Below are 21,204 nucleotides of genomic sequence, written 5' to 3'. Positions count from 1 at the left end.
TATCACTGAAATAATATTGTTTAATGGCCCATGTGCAGCTGCAGTACATGCATCTTTATGCTTTTCAAAGATGCTAATAAGCTTCTGATACAGCATCAGAAACACCCACTGAAATTGGTTTGTGCCCACACATTTTAATATAATTAATGCTGTATTATAGCCTTTTTATAAGTTTTGGTCGATCAGTAGTTCTCAAAAGCTCTGAGGACCACCTGAGGTTTCAGTTTTACATGACATGTTGTATCTGATACTACAGGTGTGTGATTCAGCATGGCGCACGCAGATCTTCGCATATTACAGTATCTTCAAATTCTCTGTCTGTTGTTTTGGGGGTCCTTGAGATGAGAAACGTTTTAGAGAAGGCCTGCCATACGGCACATTCTTCCACTTGCAGAGAGGGGGATGGGAGGGGAGGTTTTGTTGCCCTGGCTCTCCCCCACCACGTGCATACCAGAGACTAAAAAACAACCAGACACCGAGCTGCAACCCTGAACACAACACAGCCTCAGAAACACCTCACAAGGAGCAAAAAATCTCTTCTAGAGAGAGATACAGGATAGTTTAGCATCTTATTTTTCTGCCAGAGTAAAAAAAAGGGGGGGCTGTGGAAAAAGGGGGTGGTGCATCTGAGAGAGGGATCCTATTACAGAGATCCAGACTTTTTCATGGCAAGTTTTTTGGAAGTGGGGGGAGGGCGGATTTACAACTTTCTCGGCCTGATTCCTTTTTCAAACACAGCCTAAAAGCATCAAATCAAAACTGTACGTGGCTTTAAATTGATTATGCGCTAGATTTAAGGATAGTTTTTGGAGCCTTTGGATCCTGGATAATGAAGGAATTCTGGGAAAATCAGCGAGGATCGGACGAGAAGTGCAGGATAAAAAAGTTTGGGAGGACTGCGAGAAAACTTTGAACTAGTTTTTTTTCACCATGCCGCGTTTGGAAACCTACTCAAAACCTAATGAAGAAACTTTCATCTTCGGCTTTCTTAGGAAACAGGAACACTGAAGTCTCTAACTTAAAGTAACCTCATCTTTGCACAGTTGAAATCTCTCTCCCAAGATGTCTTCCCAGGCTCGGAGGAGCCCTATTGTTGGATTTTACGGGATGCTTTGCGTCTGGGCTGCCTGGCTCTCGGGCTGCGGGGCAGTTTTGTCTCCTAACGGGACAATATTTGAGGATAACTGCAAGAAAACTACAACATGTGAGGTACTTAAATACAACACATGTCTGGGGTCGCCTCTACCGTACACGCACACTTCTCTCATCCTGGCGGAGGACTCCAGCACCCAAGAAGAGGCTTTTGAGAAGTTGACCATGTGGACTGGTGAGTTTTAATGGATCCAAATCAAGATTAGAATATGATCTATTTCATTTTTATACTTTAAATGTCGAAAGAAGAATAAAAATCATCAAATAAACCAAATAAAATGATAAATCACTGCTATTAAAGTGTACACGAAAGATGTAATAGCTTATAGCTTTATTGTAAATATTAGCACGACAAACAATCTTTTTAGAATTATAATTAAGAACTTATACTTTATAATAAATCAATTATTGACCATCTTAAATACGCTGTAGGAGTAGTATGGGAATTATGTAATTATATAGCCTACCAATTGGCTTTCGGGCTTTTATTTTGTAGCATGGATAATGCCTTTAAAAAAACTAAAGTAATATATTAAAAATTAACTCGACTGACTTTAAAAATGTTTTAAAAAATAAATCAATTCGTGATAAGTGCAAATACCCTACAGGAGTAATATGTGATTAATGTATTACAGGCTTTTATTTTGTAGACATAAAAATAAACTAATGTAATAAATACGCAGCAACCTCAGTTCGTCAAATGATACAAATTGTATTTTTTTCCTTTATTAATAAACGTAAATACTTGGCTAATTTTGCGTTGTTTTGATGTGCTAAGAATGTTGATGGTGTGAAAATAAGCGGCGATGATCAGGAAGAGAGCTCAAACAGGAAATGAAGGGTTAAGAGCCATTAAAGGCAACAAAAGGAATCACTCATAGGTGTTAGCCAGCAGACAATAGGAGAGTCTGACTGATAAAAGGTTTTTAGATATTCTGTAAGAAGACTTTCACATTCACGAGAAGTGACTAATGATCTGTTAGACCCAGCTCACTGCCTCACAGGTGTCAAGGTCTCCCAGGTAACACACACAGGATGGCATGATGCGTTCAGGAGCCTCGGTTGTAGAGTTAGATATGGTTTACTCTAGTTCTGTGTAACTAACAACGTATTACCTGTGATTTTTATGCTCATGTCTTTTGCATATTCTTAATTTATAAGTTTGTTTGTGTGATTCAATTCTTTTCTTTCTGTCCTATAGGTTTGCGCAACGCTCCTCGCTGTTGGTCGGTCATCCAGCCTCTGCTCTGTGCCGTCTACATGCCCAAATGTGAGAACGGCCGTGTTGAGCTGCCCAGTCAGAGCCTGTGCTTGGCTACACGTCGGCCCTGCAGCATTGTGGACCAGGAGAGGGGCTGGCCCAACTTCCTCAAATGCGACCAGTTCCCTGTGGGCTGCTCGGTAAGATCCCCTCTTATGTAATGTGTTGTGATTTTACTGTACGATAACCAGCCTGACTTAAGTTGAATCTCATGTCTTCTGTGTGCAGAATGAGGTGCAGAAGCTGAAGTTCAACACATCGGGTCAGTGTGAAGCTCCTCTGGTGAAGACTGACATTCAGTCCAGCTGGTACAAGGACGTGGAGGGCTGCGGCATCCAGTGCGACAACCCTCTGTTCACGGAGGAGGAGCACAATGACATGCACGCCTACATCGCTTACTTTGGCACCATCACCCTCCTCTGCACCTTCTTCACACTGGTGAGACAAAACACACACAGTACCCATAATTCTGTGTCATGAGATTAACGTTTAAGGAAACTTTTCAACCCCCTTCTGACCTTCAAAACGTCCTCCCTTTCAGGCCACATTTCTTGCCGACTGGAAGAACTCCAACCGCTACCCAGCTGTCATCCTCTTCTACATCAACGCCTGTTTCTTTGTGGGCAGTATCGGCTGGCTGGCTCAGTTCCTGGATGGAGCACGTGATGAGATTGTGTGCAAGAGCGATAACACCATGCGGCTTGGGGAGCCCTCGTAAGGAAACAGTCCTAAAATTAGACGACACTTTTGTTTAAGGCACCTGTGAATATAACAAACACTTTGAGTGGTTCACACTGTTGTTGCCTTGCTTTTACAGGTCTTCAGAGACGCTCTCATGCGTCACCATCTTCATCATCGTGTACTACTCCCTGATGTCGGGTGTGATCTGGTTCGTCATGCTGACCTACGCCTGGCACACGTCATTCAAAGCCCTGGGCACCACCCAACAGCCGCTGTCCGGCAGGACCTCCTACTTCCACATGGTCACCTGGTCCATCCCCTTCGTGCTCACTGTGGCCATCCTGGCTATCGCTGAGGTCTGACACTGACAAATATTCTCCAGTCACGACTTCTATTTAATTTGATCTCACTATAGTGTTTCTGATTTGCCGTGGCTCTTTTCGGTGTTGCTCCACAGGTGGACGGAGACTCAGTGAGTGGGATCTGCTTTGTAGGCTACAAAAACTACAGATACCGTGCTGGGTTTGTTCTGGCTCCCATTGGAGTGGTGCTTGTTGTCGGTGGCTACTTCCTCATACGGGGTTAGTATTTAAAGACCAATAAAATATTTATTGCAGCAGCATACGATACGAGACTTTTTATTTGACAAATTCACTTTGTTTGTTCTTTTTAGGTGTCATGACTTTGTTTTCCATTAAGAGCAACCACCCAGGACTGCTGAGTGAGAAAGCAGCCAGTAAAATCAACGAGACCATGCTGAGACTTGGTACGTTCTCTTCTCTGTCCACTCACTGTAATACCCCTTTCCCACCAGGGTCTTTCATACCCGGGAAGACCCGCTGATAAATGCCTCTCTGTCTCTCTTTTCCCATTGCCAGTGGAGTATATTCCTTTCGGTTTCTTTTCTGCTGCGTCACCATCTGTCACAAACACGGCAGAAACAGGGGCGAACCACAAACTTCCCCTCAGATCAGAAGAAAGCGCTCTCACCTCGCTGTCAAAACAAAGAACAAATTCGCTGTTGTATGTTGTTCTTCTGTATTTACGTGACAGCGGGCGGAACTTCAATGCGCGTCATATCATCGCACCGGAAAGAGGGCGGAGATTAGCACGTCGACCCGGGTTTTGTGTTCCCATCAATGCCGATCGTAGCCTTGGCGATAATTACCCAGGTCTAATGCCGATTGTAACCTTTCCCACTAAGCAAAAGTCAGGTGTTAGCGAGTGTTAGCGGGTTTTTTGACCAGTGGGAAAGGGGCTTTACACTAGTGGCCTCAGAAAATCATACTGGTTATAAACAGAGGATCAACCTTAGTGTTAGGTAAGAAAAGTTTCAAGAGTCTGGTGCAGCGTGTCACCTGGTACTCAAAGCAGAAAACATGAACATCATTTGGAACTAATTTCTTGAACTTATGGCTTTGAAATAAGAAAAATAAGCAAGAATTTTTGCTGACATTTTACAAGGATTTTATTACTTCATGTTTCGCTGATCTTTTCTCTGTATGAGAGTAAGTGTCTGGTATCTAACACCTGAGTTGTTCTGTTTCTCCTCGTCAGGTATTTTTGGATTCCTCGCTTTCGGCTTTGTCCTCATCACCTTCGGCTGCCACTTTTACGACTTCTTCAACCAGGCTGAATGGGAGAGGAGCTTCAGAGAATATGTTCTGTAAGATCCTTATTTCTTGTCACAGAAATCCTGCACCTGTGATCACACTTTTTTATTACATTTGCTACTACATAGCACAGCAACTACAGTTTACACCTGCCCACATAATTAGTACCTCATAGCTTAACTGTCCACTCAGAAATCCACAAACTGATGCTGTTGAGGCTCCAAACCGCTGCTCGACCACTCAGCCTACAGCTCTGAATGCAGCCCTATTACCCCGCAGTGTTGACACTGGCTGGGTGGGAATTAATTTCGCCTCAAATATGTAAAATGCTCTCTCCTGCCCTAACATGTAAAAGACTTTCTTATTCACCAGACCCAGCGTTTTGAATGCAGCTCAGTCATGTCACCAGAAGGTGTGTGAGGAACACGGTGGAGAGATTACACTGATCATCTCTGTGATGTTTTCAACAGGTGTGAAGCTAACGTGACAATCGCTTCTCAGACCAACAAGCCGATCCCAGAATGCGCCATTAAGAACAGGCCCAGCCTGATGGTGGAGAAAATCAACCTGTTCTCCATGTTTGGGACGGGAATCGCTATGAGTACCTGGGTCTGGACCAAGGCCACCATCCTCATCTGGAAACGGACCTGGTGCAGGTAAGAAAACATCAAGTAAACGATAACATGACATCTTTTAAAAACTGGGAATGTTTTATCTAATTGCTAGAAAGAATTGGCATACATTTAGTCTAAGTATTTCCAGTGGTTTCATTGAAGTTTGCCACGTTAATCCCCGCGTTTGTAATCACAAGGGCTCGTGACTCGGATTTTACGCACAGGGATTTGTTTCCTTCCTGCTTTGGAAAAAAAATACAGTCATTCAATCTTTGGAATCACGGTTTTCATTTTTGAGTGAATGCTGATGCTCCTGTGTCAGGATTATCGGCCGCAGTGACAATGAACCCAAGAGGATCAAGAAGAGCAAGATGATTGCCAAAGCGTTCGCCTTGAGGAAGGAGCTTCACAAGGACCCGGAGAAGGAGCTGTCCTTCAGCATGCACACCGTGTCCCATGACGGACCAGTGGGTGAGTATTTCTGTCAGATCAGATTCATTAGGGTAAATTTATGTTGTTATGGACTGAGAGTTGCATGAATTGTTGCTGTAAAATCCCCTAATTTGAGTGAAGAGTAAAAGAGAGGAGGCCATGTCTGGTTATGTTTGGGTACCTCCACCTTGTGGCAAATAACTGACACTGCAACATGTTTCCAGGTTGTTCCTTATGTTGTCTACTTGTCATCTAGTACTCTCTGTTTCTACCCCATAGTCAAGGCTCGCTTCACCCAAAACACATTTATTCTTTTAAGAGGCATTTAGTCATGCATAGGGGCTTTCCTAATTGGGACTATTTCTTGTGTATAAAGCAGCTCTAACCAGGACTTCGACGCTGTGAGCTCCACATACAGATTGTCATCCATGTCAATTTTATCTGTGTTGCTTGGCGGGTTCATATCTTAAAACTTGGGCAGCTAAAAACCCAAGCAGTTTGGGTAAAGGAACTCTCCAAGCTTTGTTGGGTTCAGTTATATTATGTCAAAAATGGCGCCATTTGTTCTTATGTAATAGTTTTCTCCTTTTCGTGAGCCACTGCGTTTATTTTTCTTTCAGATTTGACCGGAGTAGATTTTCCATTTACTTTTTAGCGGCATAGAAGCTGCACGGTCAGATAACTGTTATGTCTGTAGCTCTGAGGCTTCTGTGGCTGTCACGCTTGTTTAACTCGGAGCTAAAGAGGCACAACAGGGGAGCCTTTGAGAGCACGTTGGGTGTTGGACTAAGCTGACCTCCGTTGTCCTTACTACATGTAAACTTCATGGTTTGTCTTTTCATATTCATAGCTGGAATCAATTTTGAAATAAATGAGCCGTCGAATGATATGTCGTCAGCCTGGGCACAGCACGTGACCAAGATGGTGGCCAGGCGAGGAGCCATCCTGCCACAGGACATCTCTGTGACTCCCACCGGTACACCAGGTGAGAGAAGTCAAGACTCATGTCACCTTTTTTGTCCCTCTTCACCTTTTGTTCCCCTTTCCTTTATCAGATAAGAGTTGATCACCATCTTATTTTCTGTCATGTTGTTCCCAGTGCCGCCTCCAGAGGAGAGGAACAGGCTGTGGATGGTTGAAGCTGAGATTTCACCAGAGATGATAAAGAGGAAAAAGAAGAAGAAGAAGAGGAGGAAGGAGGTGCGTCCAGCGGAGGAGACGGTGGACCACCCGCCTTATCGACAGCGCGAGTTTGGTCGCAGCTCGGTGCCTCGCCTGCCCAAACTGCCAAACCACCCAAGTCTGGTGGCTAATCTGCGGCAACAGCAGAAGCTGGAGGAGGAAGTCCTGCCAGGGTCCTTCCCAGATTTCCAAACCTGCGAGGAGAGGTGCCCCTACCCACAATACCAGAGCGGTTGGAACAGCCATGGTCGCGGCAGGCTCTCTAATCCTTTAACCTTCAACGACCGCCCGGAGGATCTGGGTCTGGGCCCGCGCTGCCCCCCCTCAGCCTCCACCTGGCAGCCCAGTGGATCCTCACGCTACCCCAGGGAGATGGATCGCACAGACGGGCTGTCAGAGAGGATGGCCCACGTGGCTCGGGTACCTGCAAGCCGAAGGACCGGCTACGGACCTGTTCACTCCCGGACCAATTTAATGGAAGCAGAGCTCATGGATGCTGACTCTGACTTCTAAGAGCATAGCACCAATATTTTGCTTTGTGGTACACAGACAGTAAGCTTCAAGAAGTGCTGGATACTTTCAAAACACTTACTAAAGTGCACCTCTTTCCCATCACCCAGAGGCCACATGGAACTAAGCTGGTTAGTTTTTGTTGTTGTTTTTTTTGTTTTTATATTTCTTAAAAAAAAAAAAGCAAAGGGACAAAGTGAAATCGAGTATCTTGTGAATACATTTATGAAAAATATTTTTATACTATATTTGTGTCCAATATAATTTCAAAGGCATCTCCATGATAGTGAGACAAATAAGGCAGCTAAACTTTGTATAGCTTGAAACAAATATCTTTATTCTGAATCCCCCATGCATTCATCAGTAATGGTGCCATGGATTAATTGTTAATGGGCACAGCCTTCTTGTGTTTTGAATCAACTGTTAGGGCATTTGAAGATGTTGGTAGTTGATAAAACATTTAAAGTTAGCTATATTCTTACTCTTGTATAGACCACGTGTGTCAGGATTATTCCACCTGTCTGAGGGCAGTGAAAGTTGACTCATACAGAGGAGCATACAGCTAAAAGATACAGGCTACTTGCTAACCCAGGCCTACATTTTTGTTTGTCTTTATTTACAGATTCTACATAGAAATATAGCAGCATTTAGTTCGAGTAATTTTGACCAATCACGTATCAGCAGGCTGCGGCTTATGCAGGAAAAAAAAAAGTCCGTGTGGAGAGCAAAAGCAGGGCAGAACGTAATGCGCAGTGATGACATCCCGGCTCCCATCAGCGTCATCTGATGATGATTTAGCTTCTTATTAATCTCTGTAAACAGACATCTGCAGCAAGTTCAGCTAACAATCCGTTCTAGATCTAAAATTCTACTTGAGATAAATTATGACGCAGTGGCACGAAAGCCGTTCAGCGTTCAGATTTCCCGGCTTTCCTTGAATGCATCAGAAATGATGGATACGACCTCCGTTCAACAAACGAGCATTTTAAAAGTAGTTTTCTTTTCCTCTTGAGGACAGACCTAACAAAGCTTTATTTTTTACAATTTACTAATCTGCATCATGATGTTGAAATTGCGGCAAAGGTAAGACCTATTAATTATAGTTAATCACAAGAAAAAGTTATTCTTTTTCGTGGAAAAGGAAGTCTTGACTGATAGTCGTTTATCGCTAACCATTGGCTAAACTGCCCGACATGTTCACCATTGTCCCCAGAGGCTATGTCGTCGTCAGACTCAGGCTATAGCGGATGGGATCCTAGATTGCATTTGTGTTCATGTGTAAAAGACTCAATTTTTGTCGTCCCTCTTACACTAAGCCATTAATTCATTGTGTTTATGTACATTTAAACTTTCTCCCTGCCCGTATTAATGCTAAGAAATGCACAGAAATTACAACTAAGTGGAAGAACTGGCAGAAAGTGTAAATTTGTAGACAAATTAGCAAATGCAAATTAGTCTGGGATCTCTCAGTTAATTTTGGATTTCCAACAGTCGCAGGCTAAATTTTCTCTTTAAACTACAACCAATCAAAGCAACAAAACATGTGATGCAGCAGTAGGCTGCTAGGCTAAGCAGCTAGTTCCAACATTCAGGTCATATTGCTTCTAGTTCAACATGGAACACCGACATTTAGCATGACTAGCACAACAAAAAATTAACTAACACTTACCGTTTTACATTTTGGCTAAAACCTGAAGCCTGAAATAAATAGTTACATTAGGACAAAGCAGGTCATTTTGTACACACAAACACTTGTGTCTCACAGCTTCACACAGACATAGTTTACTTCAGGCTTTCAAAAAATAACCCAGACTAATCCTGTCCTCACTTTCCTTTATTTTATAACCTTTTCTGCAAAATATTAATGACATGCTTTTGTTAAAGAGTCATTTAACATCGGACTGAAAGCAGTGTTTTTCTGCCCTATCAGCTTGAGAATGTTGCGCCTGAAAGCTCGCTCTGTTGCACCTGTAAGAACACCCAACAGCGATGTCACTAGATTATTAAAAGCACCTGTAAATCCCTCTCACAGGATAAAAAAAATCAGCAGACTCTCTGGGGCTGTTAAGTCACTCTTTAATCACATAGTATACAAAAGTTACCGACTTTGAATACACACTTTATCTATATGCTGTGTTGCCTGGTGCAATAACACAACAGTTAGCTGATTGATTGCCTGGAGAAGAGTGCTGCCATCCTTCTCACAATAAGTTCTCCATGTGTACGAACGTTTTCTAATGTTAAGTGTTATTTTTTTTACAGCAGTATTTCTACGTTTGTTTATCTGATGTACATATTCACTCTTACCTGGCCTTCTGTGTGTTTCCTCTTCTGTTCAGTCCAGTTATAAATCTTTTGTCTGATGTATTTTAGACTGCAGTGGGCTTAGAAGTCACATTTACTCTTTCTTTGTGTGTGTTCTGTAAATAGGTTGTTCATAGTTTCCTCAGTAAGGGTATTATTTGTACAGATTTATATATCAAATCACTTGATTACTCTGCTGATAACATAAATAAAAGGGAAGAGTCAACAGTCCTATAAAGTTGTCACTGTACTTGTGCTGTAACCAAAATTTCACCAAGTATAAATGATGCTCCAGTGGACTGTGGTAGACCAATCGTTGATCGGTGTCCAGTTATTCATGTGGATGTTTATGATAGAGAATTATTTATACTATTAGCTAGAACAGTGTTATTAACTCAACAATATTTTTTCAAAAGAAATAAAGCATAGCTGATATCCACCCTAAACAATGTGTTTAAATTTCATCAAGAAGTTAAATGAAGATTACATCGGTCGTTTTGTATGCTGTCCTGGCCTTGTGTTACTTTACAATGTTTAGTCTCCCAACTGTGTAAAAAGGTTTACTGTCACTTTGACTGTGCAGCTGTATTTTTTGTTTTTATGTCAATAAAAGTTATAACCCGACACTTTCCTGTGTGATTGTTTTGCCACATTTTCACACAGTTGTAGTTTGTTCCTTCTTTAAAGGTATAATAAGTAGGATTTTCCTAGAAAAATAAAATATAGACTTTTACAAATAGAATATAAAATCATCACTTATGGGCCTCCATACATGTGTGTTGGTGGGGTGTGTTCTCGCACGAGAGAGTGAGCTTCTGGTGACAAAGAGCCCACGAGGAGGGGCCCAGTTTGAATGTGTTGACAAAATGGAAGGAAAATACTTTCACTCATTTGTTTAAATTAACTAAAACTAACTAAAATTATATAATGTCATACAAAATAACAATAGTTTGCTTGTATATTACAAAAAACATGGATGTGGAAATAAAGATGCCTTAGAAATCAGTCAGTCTTCTTACTGGCACTGGTACATATATATATAACAAGATTTTACCATCCATTCATCCATCCATTACCTATACAGCTAATCCTGTTCAGGGTCGCGGGGGGCTGGAGCCTATCCCAGCTGTCATTGGACGAGAGGCGGGGTACACCCTGGACTGATCGCCAGTCAATCACAGAGAGACAGACAACAGGCTTGTTCGACATGAGCGAGGCCTGCGCAGGATCGATCGCCGCCTAGCCAAGCACATTGCATGACGGTTACATTGTTGTCCGACTTGCTCTGAAAACTCGACCGCGCATGAAGTGTCAGACAGACACCAAACGCTTTTATCAAAGTACTGTTAGTCACAATGTAATGCTTTACTCATTCCTCATGAACACTCTCTTAATAAACATAAATGCAATGACGTTTATATCGAAATAACTAACAAAAGCCCTGAATAAAATATAATGAGAACTTCTTATTGAATCCAATTAATGATAGTAATAATAATAATAACAACAACAACAACACTTCAATTTAAAGTGAGGTGTTGGTATTATAGATGTTTGACGAGGCGAGCAGCAAACTTGTCAACGAAGAAGTGTCCAGCTTTATGACTCCTCCCCCGACTGCAATCGGCTACTCTCGCCTGCTGTCGAGGCGAGCCGGCAGTCATCTCGAACAAGCCTAACCTTTCACGCTCACACCTACGCGCAATTTAGAGTTAATCTGACGAGCATGTCTTTAAACTGTGGGAGGAAGCCAGAGTATTCGGAGAGAATCCATGCATGCACGGGGAGAACATGCAAACACACAGAAAGGCCCACTACGTTCCAGCTGGGGTTCGAACAAGGAACCTTCTAACTGGGAGGCAACAGCGCTAACCACATTTTTTGTACAGAATGTGAGACTTTAACCATAAAAAAGGAAAAGTTCGCCTTCATGATATCAAACTTTTTGAGCTCCCTGTGGATGCGAAACGAGCTCTTCCTGGACATATTTCATTACAGCCACAAGAACCTGTTGTGTGGAGTTAGCATGTTAATGAGGGGCTGAACAGTTCTGCTCAAAATGTCCGGAGCAGACTCATTGCTGCTACAGATCGTGGGCTGTTTTTCTCTTTCTAATATACGAGCTCTGACTCAGTTTGAAGTATTTACAGTCAAAATATTCCTGCCTGTTGTAATATATTGGTTTTATCATGTTTATATGTTTGTAACATTCTCACACTGAGAGATAAACTCTCAACAACTTTTTAAAATGTCTGCTCAGTCTGGTACATTCTCTTTAGCCTTCAGCCAAAGTATTGTCACACTTCTATGCTCTACAGAAAAAGTTCAGCTCATTAGTCAGATTATTTAAAGTAAAAGAGAATAATGGAAAATAAAACGATTACACCAAAAGTTCCGGTCCCTACATGTAGACTTGATCGATCATCCATGTTGGCGTGATAGCAAAGTTTATTCTTCACCTTGGAAACAAGTACATCAACATCTTTCTTGCTTTTCACGGGCAGCTGGGGGCTCAGTGGTAGAATCGGTCATCTTTCAATTGGAAGGTCGGAGGTTCGATCCCCAGCTCCCTCAGGCTACATGTTGAAATGTCCTTGGGCAAGACACTGAACCCCAAATGAATGTGATAACTGATTGACAGTTGGGCACTTTATGTAGCAGCCTCTGCCATCAGTGTGTGGATGTGAATGTGATATGTAGTGTAAAAGGAGCTTTGAGTGGTCGCAAAGACTAGAAAAGCTGACTGAGTTCAATGCCACAGTCTCCTCCCACGTGTTGTTTCTGAAGCCTGTGGACGCTTTCCTCAGTTTTCTGGAGAGCCACGGACATTTTGTGCTTTTCCTCCATCTGCCTGTTCAAAGCTTCTTGTAGCTCAACTAGATGCTTGTCACGCGTGGTACTTTCGTTTTCAACAGCACAGGTTTTTTTATTGAACTCATCTCTTTATAGTAGAATCACATTTAGACATAATATCTGCATTCTACTTCCTTAAGGTCTGCATGTCATTCATGAGACCCTCTGATGATGCTTTGGCTTCTTTCAGCTGGTCACACAGGACTGTTAGAGCATTGCTTGCAGCCAGCTGTTGTAAAGAGATTTTTTTTTCCTTTTCAAGTGCATCTTCAAGTCCTGCATGTCTCGTCTTGCTCTCCAGCTGTTCTGCTTTGAGCTCGTCTACCATGCACTCGAGATTAGCAGTATACAGTATACAGACGAAGAGCTCATAGAAATGGAAGAGAGAACGAGGAGAGAGAGAGGGGCAACTGGCAGAGGAGTGTGAACCGGCTGCTGGTGGACGCCATCTACTGGACGGTTCCAAAAGTTTTTGTTCCTATGAGTCATTTTCGACATTTTCGAAGTTATCCCTTTAATTCAAAAAATGGTATGTTTCTATAGTTAAAAAGGCCCACGTTGTTGTTTCGCATCACATCTTTCTTCGCGCTGGTGCCCCATGTCATACAGCGGGTGCCCCCTTTTTTTTGCCCCTGCCCCTCAAAGGGCCTGAGTACGCCACTGTGCGGACTACATTGCTGTCTGCAGAGTCACTGTAATTGTTGATTCTACCACTAGGGGCGCCAAGTTGTAAATTTCTGAAAATGTATTGAAATTTTCATTTAGGCTTAAAATAATTTAAAAGTAAAATTTCAAAGAACGGAATTATGGAAGAGGAAGAGAGTCCGTGTACAATGAGGGCTACCTTAAAGCTCCTGTGAGGACATTTTGGTTTGTGTTGATTTTGGCGCCCCCTGTGGACAAAGCCTCTTATCTCTTTGCTGATTTTATTCTGTACATGCTTAAGTGGTGTTTTTAACAAAAAATCTCTTCCTTCTTTCTTTTAACAGTCACATGTATCACTCACTGTAAATTTTTACCCTGGAAACCGTAAACAAAAGCAGCGCGCAGTTAATCGCTTCATCTGACACCTACCCTCTGCCAGCAGTTTCAGGCATTTAAAATAACCATATAGAAATAATCAGTCTTGCTGCTGGTGGTCTGGTTTGCTTTTATAGGTCATATAGAGTACTCAGAATTAATTTCAGTCTGATTCATAACCAGCGAAAAACTCCTCACAGGAGCTTTAAAGCGTAAGGTTATAAATCTAGCAGCCTTCCCCCCTCCCCCACACTCTCCCCTCCGTAGCCTATTTGTTAGGAGGCAGACCGCCGCCGTGCTCAACCGGTGACAGACTGCACGGCAGACTTTATGAAGGGCTGAACATCGATGCTCAAATGATACAAGAGCGACACTTTGGGAATCAAGAGACAAAATGTCGAACCAAAAGTCATCCCTGATACCGGGCGATGTGGAACACCTGCGGAGGAGGTCCGCGGTGGATTCAGGTGAGACAAAACTATCTTCTCCATGAACTCCGTTAAACAGCTCGTGCCCTGAGTTTGTTTGACTCTGCTTGTTTGAAGTTTCTTATCAGAGTTGTTCAAACTTACTTCTCTTTACTTCTTTGGTTTTGACCTCTGTCTACTTTATATTAAGTGCCTTAATCAGTTTCACCTGTGCTGCCAAACAAAAAATACGAGGAGGAAGGAGATTTAAAAAAAAAAAATCGTTTAGCATTTCGAGAATAAAGTCGAAAAACAATGTCGTGAATGAAGTCGAAAAACAATGTCGAGAATAAAGTCAACTCCTCAGGTCCATCAGATATCTGATATCTATATATTATTTCATGGTATCATCATGCCTGAAGCATTAATGTGACGAAACTCTTTGAAGTGTACCAGGTTAAAGTGGAGCTACATTCAACTCATTTATATTCTGTCGAGTACTTTAACCTGACATGTGTGATAAGAGTCCTAAATCACTCTCCTCCAAATTAAGAGTATTTTTCGTAATTAATAGATCTCAGTGGTTTGCGCAAGATCTATCCAAATGTATAAAGATGTCAACCTATTAAAGTCATTTTGCAGCAGGAAGCCTTTCCAAGTGGATTGCAAGTTTTCTGTGGCGTTGAAAGATCTTATTTCTGATTTTATAAGGACTTTTATTTGTCTCCAGAGGCTCTCTGTTGCACCACTGTATCACTTTTATTTTATAAATTCTATTGGACATGGGAAGTGACAGTGATTAAGAGTAGAAAGTCTGATACCCATAGACAACACTAAAAATAAGCAGATCGACTTTATACAGCATAACCAGCATGCTTTTATTTTGAATTGCAAAGCATAGCACAGTCCACTCAGTTTCTCTCTTATCTCCATGTCTTGTAATGCATCCATAATGTGATCAGTCGTGGCAGAGAGCAGCGCACAGAGTGGGGGGAGAGGCGACACCCAGCATGACTCTCAGAAGGTTTTTGTTAGTCACACACACATTTCCATGTTGTAGCTGGAGGGCGTTGGTGTTGGACGTGTGTCCACCTCCAGCCCTAATGCAAGCGACTTTAGTATTTAATATTTAAACAATATAGTTTTATCATTTTTGCCCTAACTCTGCTATCCATCCTTATTCAGAGAACTGTGTAGATCCTGAGCAGCATCACCGCTTTCCAAGACAGCAGTCCCAAACTGATTGGCTCAGTGGCCCCCAGCATCCAGAGCTCGGTGCAGCGGAGACGCCCTCCCCAGATGCTTCTACCCACCACTTCTGCCACTACACGCCCAAATGTTTCCTCACCGTCCACAGAGGTGAATTAAACCCACCACAAGAATTACTCGCTGTATTGTAAACCTCACTAGCAGATATTGAACTTGTCTTACCACGTGTGTTCTGCGCAGGAGGACACGGCGCCTCGGCACGTTCTACTCCATCACGAGGGATCCGGTCTACTCCGTCACGGTATGGAGAAGAGGGCTGGCATGAAGCCACCTCGAAGACGACGATCAGAGCTGAGAACGAGGTGGAGGCACACAGGGAGGCCAACAACTACAAGGTGGGCTATGATCACTCCAAATATGCCCCTTAGTCCTGATTTAAATCTGATACACGTGTGAACAAAAGTAGACTGTTTTCGTGCTTGCAAGGCTTTTGATTTAGGCAAGAATTATTCAAATGTTTAAAAGAACAAGCGAAGAAAAGGTGGAACGCATCAAGCAGGGAGTCATAGTTCAGTCAAGACGAGAGTCAGGAAAATCAACTTTTTGTCAACTTGTGTCTTTTGTTTTGCAAAACCGCGCTTTTAATTTGAAAGACATGCAGTTCTGTTACAGATGGGGGGCGTGAAATTGTATTTTTCCAACCCCCTATTGACCAGCAAATGTTTAGTGCTGCTTCTATTTATCTATAAACTCCAAAGTTGTCATAGTAAAAGATGCTGTGTAAATTGATTTCACACTGACTGTGTGTTAAGTGTAAAATATTTGAATCCCACATTCTTCAGTTTGGCTTCAGAAAGTGGAAGGGGAATGTGACAGAGAAGCCTATTGAAGACCGATCAGAGATCATCAAAGAGCTCTACTCTGATCTCAGCATTGTTAAGCCTCAAGAAGGTATTTCTCTTCCTCTTCATTCTTTGGACTTTTTTAACAGGACAAACATACATATGTAATTGCTACAGGAAAGCAGTAACCTGTGTTTATAATCCCTGCTCTCTTTCAGGCTCCGTGGTCACCTTTGGGAACATAGTTTATGTGTTTTTATTTGGATGGTGGATATCTTTAGTCTACTTCCTCATTTGCTCGCTGATGTTTCTGACAATCTTTGGTGCACCTTATGGTAAGTATCCTTTAAAGAATGCTTCATCACTCAGAGTTTCTTCTGAAATGTAAAATATTATATTCATTTTTTGCTTTTTCAGGCAAACTTTGTTTTAGGTTGGCGTGCTACTTTATTTGGCCATTTGGGAAGTCAGTCGAAAAGGTAATTTGATAATTCTCACTCAAGTTTTTGTGTCTTTCATTCGGGATATTTAAGCGCCACTGCAAAAGTCACTCAGTTATGTTCTTCAGATGGTACCGATAAGAGTATTTTCCATGTTCTGTTGTTGTGTCTGCCTTTTCAGCCCGGTGATGTAGTTAGAAGATCTGTTATTAAGCCTCCAAAGTGTGAGGTCATTCCTGAAGAGCGGGACAATGAAGACAGTAAGGACGCCGCGCCCCTTCTGGTGTCCTCTCCAATCCCTGTTGAGATCCCCGTCCCTGAACCACCGGCTAGAAAGACTTCAAAGCACTGGGTAAGGTTATCAGAATGAAATCACGCAAAGCAATATTTACATTCTTTATAAATTATTTATAATTGTCTCTGCAGTGTCGTGTCAGTACTTATGTCTGGTTGCTGCTGGGTTACCCGATCCTGGTTGTGTTCCACTTCCTGGCCTGTCTTCTCTCCTGGCTGTTGGTCTTCACCATTCCTGTAGCCAAGATGAACGCTCGCACGGTGACCACCGTCCTCCTCATGCCACCAGAGGATGTTCTGATACAGAGGCTGGAAAAGGTACATGCTCGTGTTCCTGAAATCTTACTGGTTAATCATGAGAAAGATGTCAGGGTAAGGCCCCGTGTCCACATAGCAGCTTTTTCTGGCAGAGCGCTGGGATGAACTGCTTGTGCAGTGAAAGAAAACACACTGCATACAGGTATTTTCTTTATGACAACAATAAGTTTAACTTACTACACAGCTGACAACAAGCTTACAACACGAAGGGTGATAGAAGCACATACCAGCAACATTTAGTGTCCGACCCATCTGCTCCCACAAATGTGCTTTTCAGTTTCTATCCAGCTCCAGGTAGACAGAAACGCCCAAAACAAGTTGCTCCTCCATGTTTGGTGGTAACCAGGGTGACGAGTTGCGCCCAATCTGATTGGTTGCCTGAAAAAAGCAGCGGTGACGACACCAGCGCCTTTCAGAAAAGTTTTCAACCTCGGAGCGGCCACGCAAAAAAGGCGGCGTGCTCTGAAAATGGACGCTGGGTGCAGCGCTTGTTCTCTAGGCGGCCGCACTGGGAACAATTGAGAAAAGATGCTGGCGCTCAGAAAAAGGCTCTATGCGGACACAGGGCCTAAATAATGTATGGAGCATTTTTATTCCTCCGTTTTTATCGGTAGACTTTATAGCCTCCTTATTAGCCATGGTAACTGCCTAACATGTCCATATGAAAGACGTACTAGCCGTTACAGTCCTATGTAACATATACTGTACATAGTTTTGGTTTTATTTGCAATTATTGTGGTAGAATTGTTGGGAGAAACCACAAGTTACAAATCCTGATTGTTGTGCTAAGTGTCCTCTTTTTGCAGATGCATGGGTGCGAGGCCAGAGTCATCTTGTGCTGTTATCAAGCATTCAACGTGTATTACTACAAATACACTGTGCAAGGAATCAACATCTTTGCTCTCAGTATCCTTGTTTGATTTGTTGGATGGTTTTGCAGGCGGCAGCTGTTGGTCTAAAAAAGTAGTCCCAGCCACTGTTTATCCATTTGTTCTCCTTAAGTCCACACTTTCTGCAGATCTGCTTCCTCTGGTATTCGTCACTCTAATTATTGGCTACACTGACCATGATCACAACTACTTCAGTGCGGAGACCAAGTTTGCCACAGCCATCACTTCAATCATCCCTCTGTCCTATTACATTGGCATGGGTATTGCCAGGTAAGGGTTTTTGTTGTTTTTTGCTTTGGGTAACAGTTTATTGAACGGTTGGTTTAATTTTGTGTATTCTGACAGCATTTCTGCACAGAGTAACTTTGCAGTGGGAGCGGTGGTGAACGCGACGTTCGGCTCCATCACAGAGATGACGTTCTACATCACAGCTTTGCTGCAGGGCGTCCGAGCTGGCACCAAATGTTACGAAGAGATCGTCAAAGCGGCCCTCACTGGGACCCTGCTCGGGTGTATTCTGTTCATACCTGTGAGTACCTAAAAAATAATAATCTTTTTTCCAGATTCAGATCTAAAATAGGTGCTCATACTTTTCCGCTAACCTCCTTTTGTGTTTGCACACAGGGTATTTGTATGATCATTGGGGGCATTAAACACAGGGAGCAGCGATTTAACAGCCGCTCAGCAGGAGTGAGCTCAGCTCTGCTGTTTATATCCATAGGAGGTATGCATATATAACTTACAAGTTTAACCGTATGTCTAAAACAAACAGATCCAAATACTGATACTTTAAAATTTTCCCCAGGTGTGTTTGCTCCCACCCTCTTCTCAAAGATATTCGGTAATCTGATGTGCGAGAGCTGCAGCAATGTTCCCGGGAATGGCAGTGTACCCTTCGTCTGCAAGGATTGTCACTACGACACGGTGTGCTACGTCACGAAACTTGCATATCATTTAATGCTTGTATCAGTTGAACTAGTTGGAGTTAAAAAAAAAAAGGTTTTAAAGATGATGGATTCTTAATTTTACCCTCGTTTTTTGTTTTTAACAGAGTCAAACTGATCCACATTTGGTTCTGTCCCAAATCGAGTAAGTCCAGGTGCTACACACAGACTTTAGCAGCTTTGCAAAGCTACTTAGTTTTTTTTACTAATTATTTAATGGGGGAAAAATGTTTTCCAGGCCCCTGGTGTACACAATTTCTGTTCTGCTTCCTGCTGCGTACCTGATCGGCCTCATCTTCACCCTGAAGACTCACTCCCACATCTATGACATCCACATCAGCGATGGCCAAGGGGGCCACGCACACGGTCAGTACGCACAAGAGGGCGCCAGCATCTACCACCCCACTGGTGAGGTCGCCACTGGCCATCCCTTGGCAGCCAACTCGTGTATTAATGCCAGGATTGTTTCCACCGGCCAGGTGGTTGCAACAGGTGTGTGGGTGGTGTGTGCATGTAGTGTTCAGTAACCTCCTGGGTGAAGGAAAACTCTGCCTGCTATATTAACCTGTTTGTGCACGTAAAGCAGTCCCCTTGCAGTGCATGCCAACACTCTTTAGCATGTGAGGGTGAAGAACTTCAGGCTTGATTGGATGCATGCGAGAAGGGAGAGAAGCCTCCTACATGAGTGAGGTAAGTCAGTAATGTTGAACGTGTGTAATGTTATCGTGGATCTGTCCCCAGGAGGTCATCATGTGGTCCACTGGTCCCGGTGGAGAGCTCTAGCAGTGCTGATTGTTGCCACTGTGTTGATGGCCGCCTGCGCTGACCTCAGCACGGAGAACATCGAGCCCATGCTGAACCATTCATCCATCTCTCAGGTATTCTGTGCTTTATTATAAAAAGGAATAGAGAATGTACTAAACTATTTAGGTGTAGCATTTACATTCATTTCTCCTCTTGGAATACCTTTTGACAAACTTAATCCAACTTGCTTTTTGCAACAAGAGATGAAGAAAGTTTCAGTAGAGTTTTGTTTAGTTCTTGACGACGCTCTCCTCCTTGCAGTACTTCATCGGTGTCACAGTGTTGGCCATGGTGCCAGAGCTTCCTGAGATTGTCAATGGGATCCAGTTTGCTCTGCAGAACAACATCAGCCTGAGGTACAAGAACACTGTGCTAACAAGCTAACATTTTTACTTACTTTACTTGTTTTAAATGCAAGTGATTATTGAATTAAAGTTATAATCTTGAAGTTGTTAGTTTTGTTCTATTTGGCGGCACCTAAGGGCGCATACGTTTGCCTTCATCTGAGCGTCAAGTTTGTCTCTTCTATGGATTTTCACTTATTGTTGAAGTTGTATCTGTAGTCATCGATCTTTTCTTTGTTTGTTCAGCCATAGTGGATTACTGTTTACTCGCAACACTTGCAGAGGCCGGAAAAGCAGCCGCTTAGTGATAGCCGATAGTGACTTAGACATTTATTTAAAAGTAAATCTTCGACATTAACCCTTTTTAAATATATATTTATTTGTAGAATTTGAGCAGCATAAGATTGAATGCACTATTTCTTTTTCTAAAAGTTGCTACCAATGCAAAATGGAGCTATTGTAAAGAGTGTTATAAACATCTGTATTTCTTTTGTCTACAGCCTTGAAGTGGGTAGTTGCATTGCTGTGCAGGTCTGCATGATCCAGATTCCCCTGCTCATACTCTTCAATGCCTTCTATGTAAGTTTCCAAATTTTCTTATGTATAGTTTTCTTCTTTACATAATGCATCATTTCAGTAATGAATTAAACTTTTCTCTCCCAGGACGTCGGCTTCCTGCTTGTGTTCAGCGATATTCACCTCTGGGCGAGCATCTTCAGCGTCATCCTGGTCAACTACATCTTCATGGACGGCAAATGCGACTACTTTCAGGGTAAGTCACGACCATGCAAACTGAGTATTACATATATCTGTCAAAAGAAATCAAACTTAATCTCAGTCTATCCTTAACATGTAGATTATAATGAAGTGTTTTGCTTGCAGGCACTGCTCTGGTGGTGGTCTACCTCATCCTTTTGGCGCTTTACTTCTTTGCTCCCTCTCCTCGCTCTTGTTGATCTGCTGGCCGACAAAATTCCAGATGCTCAAGAATTATATGCCACTATAAAAAATGTACTGGTGTGGGCTCTGTGGCACAAAAGATATGATACTGAATGTTTGTGTTGTTGAACGTGTTCCCTGTTCTGACAGG

At 42.6% G+C, this 21,204-nt stretch overlaps 2 protein-coding genes across 2 annotated transcripts; both read left to right on the top strand.

Moving 5' to 3' along the window:
* Positions 1–729: 729 nt before the first annotated feature.
* smo (smoothened, frizzled class receptor) lies at positions 730–8,137 on the top strand. The gene is made up of 12 exons (XM_069671285.1): positions 730–1,327; positions 2,354–2,553; positions 2,642–2,851; positions 2,955–3,127; positions 3,231–3,450; positions 3,552–3,675; positions 3,768–3,860; positions 4,652–4,760; positions 5,178–5,363; positions 5,644–5,792; positions 6,604–6,738; positions 6,853–8,137. Exons 1-12 carry the CDS (start codon positions 1,063–1,065, stop codon positions 7,446–7,448), a joined length of 2,460 nt encoding a protein of 819 aa, XP_069527386.1. The 5' UTR covers positions 730–1,062; the 3' UTR covers positions 7,449–8,137.
* A 5,879-nt stretch (positions 8,138–14,016) lies between these two features.
* Positions 14,017–21,070, top strand: cax1 (cation/H+ exchanger protein 1). Its single transcript, XM_069671474.1, has 20 exons — positions 14,017–14,089; positions 15,215–15,388; positions 15,479–15,633; positions 16,081–16,189; positions 16,299–16,415; positions 16,498–16,559; positions 16,702–16,872; positions 16,947–17,132; positions 17,939–18,038; positions 18,151–18,292; positions 18,368–18,551; positions 18,647–18,746; positions 18,828–18,946; positions 19,074–19,111; positions 19,205–19,458; positions 19,708–19,844; positions 20,032–20,126; positions 20,615–20,693; positions 20,778–20,886; positions 20,997–21,070. The coding sequence occupies exons 1-20, from the start codon at positions 14,017–14,019 to the stop codon at positions 21,068–21,070; spliced, it is 2,478 nt and encodes an 825-aa protein (XP_069527575.1).
* Positions 21,071–21,204: the final 134 nt, after the last annotated feature.

Source organism: Semicossyphus pulcher, unplaced genomic scaffold (assembly GCF_022749685.1).
Source record: "Semicossyphus pulcher isolate SPU_LCO1_2020_fin unplaced genomic scaffold, fSemPul1.0.p SCAF_20, whole genome shotgun sequence".
Classification (NCBI taxonomy): domain Eukaryota; kingdom Metazoa; phylum Chordata; class Actinopteri; order Labriformes; family Labridae; genus Semicossyphus; species Semicossyphus pulcher.
Note: the sequence above shows the minus strand (reverse complement) of the source record. Positions and strands in the feature narration are given on the sequence as shown.